Here is a 13,830-nt window from a genome sequence, read left to right on the forward strand (position 1 = left end):
CGGGAAGAACATCGGAGATCTCTGTCCAGAAGAGCGCAGTCCTGGGAACAGCTAAGATACTGCGCAGGACCCTCAAGCTCCCAGGCCTCTGGTAGAGGACCCGAGCTTGAAGGATAAACCGCCCTAGGGGCGTGTTGGGTGTTGTTTTTTTTTATATATATATATATATATATATGTGTGTGTGTGTGTGTGTGTGTGTATATATATATATATACACACACACACACACACACACACACATATATATATATATATATATATATATATACACACACATATATATATACATATACATATATATATCTATATATACACACACATATATATATACACACACACACATATATATATATATATATATATATATATATATATATATATATATATATATATATATACACACACACACACACACACACACACACACACACACACATATATATATATATATATATATATATATATATATATATATATATATATATATATATATATATATATATATATATATATGTGTGTGTGTGTATATATGTTTACCTATACTCTATGTGCCACTGGAAAATCCTTGCTGTTATTTTGGGTGTGACTTGGATAATTTATATACTCAGGAAAAATAAACACATACATTCATAGGAAATCTTTGTGAAACAACATTCTTTTTGTCATACTGGTTTTGGTAAATATGTTTCTAGTATTGACAAATGGACATATTACAGTGATACAGTTTAACATAGTAATTTACTAAATCCAAAACCACTTACAGTATGTAAAAGAAGTTTCACAAAGTTTCATATTTTTAGTCTTTTATACTGGTGAATGAGCTCAAACCAAAAGGATCCAGAATGATCAGGTGACTTGTTGGACCAGAAGATTGATCACAAAAAGCTTTACATGAGGACTTCCATTTTCCATTAACTTCCAGTTAATGTAGCTAAAAGAGAAACTCAACGAAGGGAAATGGATTGTATCTCATATCCACTGAATTTATGTCTGACCTCAGAGGTCAGAGGGGGAACATCTGAATCTTTTCTATGCAAAAGTAGGAAGAAGGACTTTTTGCCAAGCTTTACACATAACCAGCAGTTAGGACCAGCTTTGTTTTTTGTTTTGTTTTTTCCACAAAACCAATAAGACATTCTCTGACGTGTTTGGAGGACTGTCATGCTAATGTGTCTAGAGGGGGGGAAGGGGAAACAAAAGAAGCATTTGAAAACACACCTTTCCAGGTAAACTCTGAGACTGAACAAGGACAGGAAATCTGGAGCTTCAGTTGAAGAACAAAGTGAAGAATTCTGACTTTTCCTCTTGTGATTTTATGTCTGAGACACAGGCCAAGTTACTCATCTTTGTACGCGGACAATTATAGTTCTCACTGAAAAATATCAGACCTTTAAGGCAGATGAAAGGTAAAGTGACTAAAATGATCTCAGAACTGAAATTTGCATTTTTAAACCAGAAGTACAATAAGTCGGTACTAAAAATGAGCCCTTTCACTGATGTGAAAAGGAAAATTAATCAGTGTGAAATTTCAAAATCAATTTATTCCACTTTTTCTCACAAGGAGCACTTTATAAAGGGATGCGATTAATACTGAGCAGTATTAAGTTCTGATTTAGACCTCCAAAAGAGTTTCTCATGTAGCCCCTTAATAAAATTTGTTGCTCTGCTTTATATTATTTATGCTTATGTATGGTGTACAATGGTGTATTATATTATTTTGGAGAAGCACTGGTTCTGCTTCATTGCCATGTGATGGTATTATGACTGACTGTTACACCAAATCTGTCCATTCGTTTGAGTTTTGATGCACTGCTTTGTAAAAATATATTGTCTATTTACAAAAACATGTTTTTCTTGCTGAATGTTGAGCTAGTAGAAATGAATAAGCTGTGATAGATAAGAAGATGAGAAGTCACTAATGTTGGGAACTTTGCGCTGAAAACACTTAATATCCTGTTGTTCAAATAAAATGTATGAATATATCACCACCTGTGCTGAGACTGGATTGGTTTGAAAATAATGTAAAGGCAATATTTCCCTCTTTCTAATTTTAGGTTCAATTTTGGAAGTTAGAGTTTTAAGTTGGAAAAAACATTTTTGACCCAAAGACAAGTCAGAATGCATTTGAAGCTTGCCAAGACTTTGTGTTAACACTGATCATGATCCTGATATTTATTTATACACAAAGATTTAACTTTAACCTCCTAGGACCTGCTGTCCACATATGTAGACATCACATTTTGGGTTGTCTCGACCAAAATACACAACTTTGCTCTACAAGGGCCTGATATCCACTTATGAGGACATTATACTGGCGCTGATCTATTGAAATTTAAAACAAATGTCCTCATATGTGGATCTCATTTTTCTCAGAAACAAAAATTGGCTACAAAAAAAAATCTGGTAATTCTTTGGGACCCGACAAATGTAAAAACAATCAGCTCAAATAGCAAAGAGAAATTAAAAATGCATGCCATGAAGGAGCTCGGGTCTTAGGAGGTTAATTTCATTTAACTACATTCAACTTCAAATGTGTTGATCTTTTTATCCATTTAGGCTTTGATTTCACTTTAAAAATGTGTTGTTTGTTTTCTAAGGAGCTTGGAAAGAAAAGCGTCTGGACTTCTTCTGTGTTGTTGTTTGTTTTGCGTGAGGGGGGGGTCCTTTTTGCTTTAAAATAGTTCAGTTATACCTGTGATGGATAAATGAAACAGCACAGGTAGGTGTTGTGAATTTGTAGTAGTTGTTTGTAAAGGAGAACATTTTAACTTATGTTAATCTGCCTTTATCGCAGAAAGCGAAGAGTCCAATAGATGAGATTACTGTAAAGATTGGAGCAGCGTTCACAGCTGGAGAGAAGTTTCTTTTAGACTGTTGAGCTCAAAGCTCAAACAAGAACTGCTTCAGACTGACTGCTGACTTCATAAAAACAGAGATCGACTGAAACGAGTAGGGAAAGAAAAAAGTATCCTTTCTTTACTGGATACTTTTAGAGATTCGAAGTTCTTTATTTGCCATTTGTGCAAAGAAACATCAGTCAAGGCACACTGGAATTCTGGTGCAGAGCTCTGAGTTGTAGTAATAGTCTTAAAAAATAAACAAGACAACACTAATATAAATTTTAAGTTATAAAATATAAATTCTAACCCCTTTACAAGAGAGGTGGCTGTATATACACAAGAGTCGCAGTATTTCACAGTTAGCAAATTGACAGTTTTTCACTTGTCATTTACATGGTAAGTGAAGTGAGGTAGTGTGGAGATTAGTGCCATCGTTCTGACTCTGGCAGGGAAGAAGCCATTGAAAAGCCTTGTTCTGTAAGTGATGATGCTGTCTGCTCTGCTGTGTCTTACGTTTTATGTGCAGTTCTTGTGTCACAGAGTGAGCTGGATGGTCCATGTCCATGATAACGTTCTCTGCTCTTTTCTGGCAGCGCTGTGTGTACATTGAGTCCATGGATGGAAGTTTTGTCCCTACGATTCTCTCCACAGTCGTTATGACCCTTTGCAGAGCCTTCCTCTCTGCCTGTGTAGTGTTCCCATACCAGACAGTGATGCTTGTGGTGAGGATGCTCTCTATCTTCATGATGCATTCTCAATCATCCAGGGAAGTAAATCTCCAAAAAGTTGATTCTGTTCATCTGGACGTAGCGTTTTGTGGGAGAAACGTTTCGTCACTCATCCAAGTGACTTCTTCAGTCTCAGCTGACTGCAGGTTTCCCCAATCTTATACAGTACGTTTGCATAATGACTGAAACCAGCCCACTGAAGGAACATTAACTCGGTGCACTGACACATTAAATTCACCAGGGAGGATATGAAAAGTGGCAGGTTAGCCTTCTTAGACTGTGAGATTTCCATCAGTAATGGGGGACATCTAAAAGCTGACGTGTACCGTAAACCTACACATACGGATCAGTATCTAAGGTTTGACTCTCATCATCCACTGGAGCACAAACTGGGCGTCATCAGGACGCTACAACACAGAGCGAACACCATCCCCACTGACACAGCGGCCAGGGAGGCAGAAGAACAGCACATCAAGAAGGCCCTGAGTAAATGTGGTTATCCCAGCTGGACGTTTGTCAAAGCTGGAAAGTCTCATAAAGAAAGCTCCAGCTGATCCAGGAGAGAAGGACAACCGCTGCCCAAGCAAAAACCTGTAGTGATCCCATATGTGTCAGGAGTATCGGAACAGTTGAGACACATTTTTCTAAACACCGGGTCTCTGTGGCTTTTAAACCCCAAAACACACTGCACCAAAACTGGTCCACCCAAGGATCGGGTCCCCGACACAAACAGAGTAACATAGTGTACGCTGTTAAGTGCCAGGAGGATTGCCAGGATTTATACATCGGGAAACCAAACAACCTCTGGTGAAGCGGATGGCACAACACAGAAGAGCTACCTCGTCAGGCCAGGACTCTGCAGTCTATTTACACCTACAGGCCAGTGGACACTCTTTCAAGGATGAGGATGTACACATCCTGGACAGGGAAGAACGCTGGTTTGAGGGCGGAGTCAAGGAGGCCATGTACGTGAAAAGGGAAAGACCATCTCTGAATCGAGGAGGGGGCCTAAGGGTACATCTGTCACCATCTTACAATGCTGTGATTGCAGCCATTCCCCAACTCTCTGTGAATGGGACTCATGGACATTGATCAGTGGTCATGAGAATTTGCATAATTAAGATTGGGCTGGGAGGTCAGTTCCTCATTGTTCCTTCAGTGGGCTGGTTTCAGTCATTATGCAAATGTACTGTTTATAAGATTGGGGAAACCTGCAGTCAGCTGAGACTGAAGAAGTCACTTGGATGAGTGACGAAACGTTTCTCCCACAAAACGCTACGTCCAGATGAACAGATTCAACTTTTTGGAGAGGCTCTATCAGCTCGCTGTGGGCCTGGGTAAGAGGACAATGGCTCAGGCCAGCTTTCCTGAGCAGCCTAATGAAATAAATCCTTCCCTGGGCTTTTTCTGCTGTGGCTGTGGTGCTAGGGGTCCAGGTCAGATGTCATGTGACCTGCAGTCCCAGGAAACCTCTCCACCTCAGTCCCTGTTATGATAAGAGGCTGCAGAATTCCGGCATAGTTTCTTTGGTATTGTCTGTTTGAGGATTTGAGCTTCCAAACTTTAAATTTAGAAGCTTATAAGGTTCAAACAAACATTTTATAGTTTACAACATAATTCAATTTTCTGTACTCCTACATCTCTTATATGTGACAGCTATAACCAGAAACAATAATAACCACTAGGTGTCAGTGTTAGACCATTAAATATTATATAACAACATTTTCACTAAGAAAAAGGAAACTGCAGGATTTACCCTGAGGTCAGGGTGACACAGTGTAAGATCTGTTCTCACTGCATGATGTTGCTCGGCTCAAACTTCCTGCTCAAAGAACTAATATATATGTTTTATTAAGAATAGAGACTTAAAGAAAATGTCTTTGTTTATCAGCCAAGCTGACAGATATCCGTGATTCAGCTGTGTTATGGCTGGTGTGACCTCTCTCTGTTTTGGTAGTGGAACTTCCCATGTTTGTACAGAGGAGAAGACCGGCTAGCTTCACCTATTTATGAAGGGCGGAGGGGCTGGGAGGAGGATTTGGCCGTCCGATTGGGGTCTGGGGTGTACTGCCTCCCTGCTGCCCCCCCCCTAAATATGGGATAAGATAAAAGGATTTCTTGTTATTTGTATTACAAGTTAAAAGCAGTAGAGTGTGAGCTTTGAGTGCTTTGGCCAGTAAAATTGTAAAAGAGCTGCTCTGTTAGTGATACAGCTTAGCCTGAAGACAAAGAAGAGCAATGAAACTGTTGTATTATTATTATTATTATTATTATTATTATCATTATTTTAAATTTCCAGCTAACAGGAGAAAAGCAGGTGTGAAAATATTCTCCAAAAGTTGATTCTGTTCATCTGGACGTAGCGTTTTGTGGGAGAAACGTTTCGTCACTCATCCAAGTGACTTCTTCAGTCTCAGCTGACTGCAGGTTTCAATCTTATAAACAGCACATTTGCATAATGACTGAAACCAGCCCACTGAAGGAACAATGGGCTGGGAGGTCAGTTCCTTAATCATAATTATGCAAATTCTCATGACCACTGATCACCAACCGCTGATCAAAAACCATTGATCAATGGTCATGAGTCCCATTCTCAGAGAGTTGGGGAATGGCTGCAATCACAGCATTGTAAGATGGTGACAGATGTACCCTTAGGCCCCCTCCTTGATTCAGAGATGGTCTTTCCCTTTTCACGTAAATGGCCTCCTTGACTCCGCCCTCAAACCAGCGTTCCTCCCTGTCCAGGATGTGTACATCCTCATCACTGAAAGAGTGTCCACTGGCGTAAATAGACTGCAGAGTCCTGGCCTGACGAGGTGGCTCTTCTGTGTTGTGCCATCCTTTTTCTGTAAGTGATGCTCTTCAGGAAAGTCTTTGGACCCTCTTCTGAGGTCTGAGGGAACTTTAGGATTTCACAGTAAGCTGCTGTTTAACATGATCTCTCTAATCTCTGGATGTCATCCAGCCTGCACCAGGTTAGGTCTTCAGTGTATGTTGCCATGGTGATGTGCACCAGTGAAAAGGGAACCTCCTTCATAACACTGAAAGCCACAGATCCTTCTTCCTGGTACAGGGTTATGGTGTCGTTCACGCTGTAGCTTCCATGTCAGTAACACTGAAACAGCTCAGAGTCAACAGGAGAGAAACGAGTTCAGACCTCGAAGGATTTAATCTGTAATCTGTGGTTCTTACAGCGAGAGCTGGAGACGTGTGTTCACATGTTTCATGAAACTGAGGAAGGACCGGCGCTGAAACATGTCTGTTTTCTTCTTACTGACATTTAATATTAAACACTTTATACATGTAAGTGTGAGCGCTGAAGTTCTCACTCATGAGTTTGCATTTGTGTAGTTCAGCACTCATTAATTTATTTACCTGGATTGTTGAACATGTTTTTTTTTTATGCAAACCTTAGCAGAACACACACACACACACACACACACACACACACACACACACACACACTCTCTCCTCCCACTCGTGACTGAGGCTTGTTTCCTAAACTTACTCGACCACAGTATCTGCTGCTGAGCGTCAGTAGCGTGATCGACGCAGCACAGAGGAACGATTTTATTCCGCGTCATGTTTTCTTCTGTTTTTAAGATAAAAACTCTGCAGCTTTTATTTTTGTGCCTCTTTCTTCTGACTGTGACTGCAGGAACAACAGCACATGAAAACGGTAAGAACACTAATGCTGAGACATTTATGACAGTAAAGCCACATATTCAATATTATCATTTTTACAGGCTGTACATTTTTAAAAGTTTCTTTAAAGGAGCGAAAAAATATTTACTGTAAGTGTAGATGGTGAACTATCCCTTTAATATCGGTGTTCCTTTGTTTTCCCCACTCGTTGTGGGATGGTTCAAAACTGACAGTGATGAGGTGAACAGCAATTAGAAAAACAATATCAGTGTTGAGTGTTTCCTCACTGTGGTGCGAGCTGTCCCGTCACAGGGATGGAGGCGAGAGAAACGCTGGAACATCTGCTAAACATCAATGAGAGAGACGTATTTACTGCTTCAAACAAATTCATTTATCAAATAACCACGATGTTGATGTGAAAACTTAAAGACATTTCTTTCTACTAGATATCACTAAGAATTGGTCTTCTGGTATTAAAGACAGAAGACATCATTGTACAAATCGGAGGTCAATGATGATGTCACAGGTCATGCTCAGCACACTTCAGTTTAACAGCCTGCAGAGTGACAGCTTATCTTCCAGTGCTGCTGTTTGTTATCGTGATAACAGCAGGAGGAGTTCAGGCATGCAGACTCGTCACAGGAAGCTCAAACACAGCAGCTGGTCTCTGAGTGGACTCTTCATCCTTTTCAGTCTGTGAACCATGATCTCAGACTCAGATATGCTAATTTTTATTATCATCACTCAACACAGCTCCAAACTACCTCAGTGTGAGCTGAAGGTTAATGCCTGATGATGTAATAAAGAACCACAGAGAGGTCACTAAACCAGAAACCACCTTTAAAATTCTGTCCATAAAACTTATGTTTAATATGAGAAACAAAGGGCAGTACTGGTGGAGTCTACCTCTCACTGGGAACATGTCTGACTTACTGATGATACTGACCTAACTCTCAGTGTGACTGTACAGGGATGTAATAGGCTGGAATAACAGGAAGATATCCTGTAACCTAAATAGCTCCTTTTAAACGGAACCACCTTCCTCCAGTCTGTCGGTCCCTCCCCGACTTCCATGCACTGTTGCGGAGGCGGGTCAACCAAGACACCCCCACAGCATGCAGAGCCTGCATCTGAGGATGAATCTCATCCACCCCCAGAGTCCTGCAACCTGACTCACCTCACCCCTGAGTGATGGATGAGTGTGAATGCTTAAACATCACCCTCCTTGTGCTGTAGCTTCATGCTGTGTTCACAGGTGCAGCTCCGAAGCCGTTTGTTGGGATCCTGAACATCACAGAGTACAGGGTGCAGCTGAGGTGTGAGGTCAGAGGTGTGTCTCCGAAGCCTAGAGTAGAGTGGAGGGACAGCGATGGAAACATCCTTCGTGCTGAGGAGCCACAGGTGTCACACAGAGACGGCCGCTATGACATCACCCTCCTCACCACGGTGACCAGGACAAACACCAACCTCTTCCACTGCGTGGCCACACAGGAGGAGATCGGCCATGTGACTGAAGAAGAGATCCTTGTTCCAGGTGAGACTCTGATTTGATTGCTAAAGGTTATAATCAGTGTGTTTAGAAACGTATATCTTTGTAACATCAAGCTTCTGTAATGTGTTTCAGATCAGCTGTTCGAGTCCTGCGATGGAGTCGCTGTGATCGTTTCTGTATTGGCTTCTGGATTCTCTGTCACTATATTTGCGTCTCTGTTGCTGTTCTCAGCTTGTATTAAATGTTGTTGATAACAGACAGCAGATACTTTCATCTGTCCTTTTTATTCTCTGCTGTTCTGTTTCCTCTGGTTTTACGGCTGATGTGTTATTTATACCAACATTGTATTTATGAAAAATAAAGTTGGGTAAATGATGACTCAGTGGATAATGTTTATTAAAATCTTTTTTTTTAAATATGCTTAACGGCTTCACATTTTTTAAACATCATGGTTCACATTGAAACACATTCATGTTTTTATCCCCACTGCATTAAAAATCAGTCTGTGCTCATTGTTATGTTGAATCCTGATATCAGAGCTCTATTTATAATGGCCTGATGCAGAGTGGAGGCCACAGTGGACTCATCCCTCTGAACTCTCTGGTAACATCTGATACATGAACTCCTTCATGTTGCTTCCAGGTGGGGAAGCATAAAAAGACAACCCAAGCTTATTCCCGTGCCGGTCGTAAGATCGAACAATGCAGCCGAACACACAGCAAGTACAAACCATGGCTGTGCTTTCGCTCCTTTTTCACTTGCGCTTTGTTTTGACCCCCAAAATGGCGGATCGGGCCATTTCCATGCCCACCACCATGACATCACGCTCCAAAGCCCTATCCAAAGGTTCAGTCATTCTGGAGTAATCAGTCCTACAGATTGGAAGAAGTCAGTTGAGGTGACATCTGACTAACCCCCCTCTCCCCCATTCCCCCGCCACACACACACAAACACACACACACCCCTGCATGTTTTCTGGCTGAGGTTGGAGGCCCCGGGACAGACGCAGTGTTGATTATGTCTCTTAGCTGGCGTGGGAAAGTCTCTGTGTCCTTCCAGAAGAGTCTGTGGGATATTTTGTGATGACATCCAGCAGGTAAAGGCTGATATTAGAGTCCAGCAGCAGGATGAGATCATCCTTGGAAGCAGCTGAGTGTTGAGAGGAGATTTATGTAAACCAGCTGAAGGTAAAACAGGAGCAAGGACAGGCCTGAACTTGAGTATAAGTTTGCTCTTATCTGAAACTGAAGGAGTGTTCAGTTTGAGGGTGACCTTGGGGTCCTCAGGGACTCGTAGAGCGCTATACAAATATCAGCCATTTATCATAAACTGCACATGCTCACAGCCAGCACTGCCACTGTGCACTCCTAGTAAATGTGATGCTGTTCTATGAAAGCGTTTGTTTGTACGCTTTGGCTTCTCGTCCGACCGGCTCAACAGACAAAAGCATAAAAAGAGTCATTGTGAATGTTTCTGCTTCCAGCTGACTGCCAGCTGCCTGAGTGCTGTCACATTGTGATGCAACACAGACACTTGACATGTTAACCACGTACTGGATTTGACAATCTGACACTTACTGTGAACTCTTTCATTTTCAGATGAATTTAAAGGGTCAACAACCCTCGAACCTTTTTGCTGCCTTGATGGCTGTTATGGTTGAAGAGATGATCGTCTCACTAACTGCGAGGTTTGATTTTCCAGCAGTGGAAGTCAATACTGACACTAATGTACTCACTGAAAATCCTCATAAGATGCAAGAGAACAGGACGGGAATCTGTTTTTTTAAGGGTCTCATCGTCGCTTGACTAAAGATTTTCACACATTTTATAAAAAGCCAGAGATATTTAACACCACATAGCGACTACAACCCTTACTTCACAATGATGACACTGAAATAATGAGGATGATGGTAATAATAGTGAAATAACTAACCCAGAGTCTGGACCTAAATTTAATCGTGAGTCTCGGGGAGATCATCGAGGACAAACCCCGGATACGAACAGGTCTGTAACATCAGGCGCTGGTGGGCTGAAGGCCTAAAATACTCACGGTCACTAAATCTGACCGTGACCTTGAGCACTGTTTGGACCCCTCAGGTGATCAGTGTGTGTTTGATTAAACAAACTGATCATAAGAGGAGTGATGCTTGTGAGCTGTGGACAAACAGATGATGCGTGTCTCCCCATGACATAAGCTCAGCGATCGCTCAGTCAGGTGAGCAGTTGTTCACAGATTTACAGGTTTAATTATTCAGATTACAGCTTGGTGTGTGATCAGTCAGATTAAGTCCTCACTGTAGCACTAACAGCTGGTGTGTTTCAGTGCCGTCATCTGTGGAAGGTGTGCTGGTCGAGCAGGAAAGGAAGAAGATGTTCGTGGAAATTCATCCTGTCAGTGCCAAGAACTCTGCTCATCTGAAACACGTGTAACAGTGCAACACAACATTTAGATCTGATCATACCCAGAACTAACACAGGTCAGCAGTTACTCAAACACAAACCGCACCCTGTAATGCTTCAACATTAACCGTGCTTACAGCATATCCGTTCACTGTGGACCCCTCTCTGATCAGTGTGGGCTGTAACAGTGACCCTGGGTGCAAAAGGGTGCGTTCACTGGCCAAAAACAGCCACAAGGACCAAAGTTCATCACAAACACTTAGAAAAGACCAGAAAATAAAGTTGCATCTGATCCCAGCTTCATTTTTTTCCTCTCCTTTATTCTGGGTTTTCCTAATCAGCGACTGACGTTCATCCTTTATCAGTTTATCTGGGTTATAACAGCTCTGACTGTCTGTGTACGCTCAGGTGAAGTCACAAGAGTTTGAAATGAAGGGCACTGGACTCCTTTGGGTTCATCAAGCTGTTTCATTTTATCCCGAGTCCCAGGTTTTTAACTCTAAGGAGATCTCCCCATGGAGGGGTTCCTGAGCGTATGAGACCCACGCTGGAGGCTAATGAATCTAACTGTGGGAAAAATAGAAATCAAGGTGGAATAAAGCCGTTAGTCATTAAAGAGCTTCATGAGGAGCAAGAGAAAAGAAGTTGAGCTTCCATCACTGTGAACCAGGATGACTTTATTTATCAGGGACTGCACAGAATTTTGATGTTATTAAATATGATGCATTGCATTCTGGGAGCTTTTGTCTTTTTTTTACTGGAGAAAGTTTTCAGTTTTGTGGGGGATTTGGTGTGTGACACAGAGTGTGAGGCATAATTGGATTAAAATAGCTAAAACTGTCAGATAATACTCAAAGAGCCGTGCAGAACGGACCCACACCGAGACTCAGAAACTGTTACCAGAGAGAAAAGAGACTGAAAAACATTAAAATAAAAGTATTTAAAGATTATGAGACCATAAGATCAAACTAAGCCTCCTTTTATCCTTATTGTAATTTTTCTCCTCTGTGTGCTAAATGTTAATCTGATGACATGCACAGATTATCATATTTTTAAGTTAGACATGAAAACAGTGCCCCTCACAAACACAGTGTTTGCTTCATGTTTACTTTGTTGGCATATGGTCCCCCTGTTATGTTGTAAGTTATAAATATGATGACACACTCTTAACAGCAGCCAGGACTTATTGGCAGCTCCATCACTGCTGTCTCTCCTGCTTCAACCAGTCATTCAGGCTGTAGGCTGTTGTGTAGATAAACTGAGTCTGCCTCTCTGTGTGTGTCTGTGTTTGCACTCATTGTGATTTATCTGCTTATGGCTGTGAGCCCACAGCTCCTGAAACGGGACTGCGCACGCTTAAAGCCGCCACTCCCACCACGAACTTCTGGGAAATGTGGCGCATCTGCTTTGTTTTATCAGTGAACTGCATTTCTTTGAAAGTTTAACCTGTTCAAGAGAAAAAGGATACAATCGTGTTACTGAGAGCTGTGATTTCACAGAAAAATCAAAAGTGATGAAATGTTTACTGTGCACGTGAATACTTGCTGAGTGAGTCTGCGCTGTTTCTACTTCCAGAGATAGGTGTCTCTCACACACGCACGCACACACACACACACACGCACGCACGCACACTGACAGTGAAGACTTGTTTGTTCCTGCTGCAGTCTGTGTCCGACCATCTCGGTGTGCGAGCCTTCTGAGATCTCAGGTTTTGGTTTCCGGTTTGCAGAAACTGCTCCGACTTTATTTGTTGCTTTAACTGCAGAGATTTCACCTCCTAACCAGCTGCTGCCGTTCGGATCACAGCGAGGAACAGACTTTATTCAGCATCATATTTTTATCAGAGCTTTTATCTTGGTGCGTCTTTCCTCTGATGATGTCTGCAGTAACAGCAGGACATGAAAACGGTAAGAAATCATCAATAACTCTGATCATTTATCACAGAGTCTCCCTGATACTGTGCTCTGATCTCCTTTATATTTTATACCAGCTGTATATGTCTTCAAAACATTGAATCCAGACTATTGTCTCCCATTCATGTAATTAAAATGTGATGGCGTGCTGTGAACGGGCAGCATGCCTGCTCTCACAGCAGTTTGTGGATCCAGCTGCTCCAGATATGAAGTGAAAAAACTCACCTACAGACACTGGACATCATTTTGCATCTATGAGCTCTCTTTACTGTTTTTGAGATTTGGTTTGTGTGTAACGTTAGACGTTTGTTCTAACATTTGTTTTATGATGAAAGTTTTCTTTAAGGACTTGATTCTGTGATCGTTCCCAAAGATGTGACGGGATTATTTAAATTCATTTCATGTTCTTCTGTTAGGATTGGTGGGTTTAAACAAGCATAAGAAAAGAATTCAAACTTTAATCTGAAGTATATAATGTACCTAATAAAATGACTCACTGGTCACTTTATTAGGTACATTTTTCAGCTCTCACTCAATTCTCAAATCACATTAGCCTTTCTCATTGTTTCTCATTGTTTTCACACACGTCACTGCACCTCGAGGCGACTGTTGTTGTGATTTTATATAAATTAAATTGAATTGAATGAAATTCTCATTAGAAACAGATCCTGATCCATCACTTTCCTGAATACTTTCCAGCATCACATTTGTGCTTTCAGTCAAATCACTTCTAACTTCTGTGTGTGACAGAGCGCAGCTATCAGTGTTAGCGCTGAAACTGCCTCTCAGGACAAACCAACATGAACATGTTTA

The 13,830-nt window shown here is 41.4% G+C and overlaps 1 protein-coding gene across 1 annotated transcript; it reads left to right on the plus strand.

Annotated features, from left to right (window-relative positions):
* Window positions 1-7,075: 7,075 nt before the first annotated feature.
* LOC116327161 (butyrophilin-like protein 1) lies at window positions 7,076-9,057 on the plus strand. The gene is made up of 3 exons (XM_031748664.2): window positions 7,076-7,247; window positions 8,469-8,747; window positions 8,838-9,057. The coding sequence occupies exons 1-3, from the start codon at window positions 7,151-7,153 to the stop codon at window positions 8,954-8,956; spliced, it is 495 nt and encodes a 164-aa protein (XP_031604524.2). The 5' UTR covers window positions 7,076-7,150; the 3' UTR covers window positions 8,957-9,057.
* The last annotated feature ends 4,773 nt before the right edge of the window (window positions 9,058-13,830 follow it).

The sequence above is a fragment of the Oreochromis aureus genome, linkage group 5 (assembly GCF_013358895.1).
Source record: "Oreochromis aureus strain Israel breed Guangdong linkage group 5, ZZ_aureus, whole genome shotgun sequence".
NCBI lineage: Eukaryota > Metazoa > Chordata > Actinopteri > Cichliformes > Cichlidae > Oreochromis > Oreochromis aureus.

What these genes read in the sequence shown, in the direction of transcription:
- LOC116327161 (XM_031748664.2), top strand. Translation starts at nt 7,151, where the DNA reads ATGTTTTCTTCTGTTTTTAAGATAAAAACTCTGCAGCTTTTATTTTTG. An exon ending in AACAACAGCACATGAAAACG is followed by an intron (nt 7,248 to 8,468) that starts GTAAGAACACTA and finishes CTGTGTTCACAG; the next exon opens with GTGCAGCTCCGAAGCCGTTT. An exon ending in AGAAGAGATCCTTGTTCCAG is followed by an intron (nt 8,748 to 8,837) that starts GTGAGACTCTGA and finishes AATGTGTTTCAG; the next exon opens with ATCAGCTGTTCGAGTCCTGC.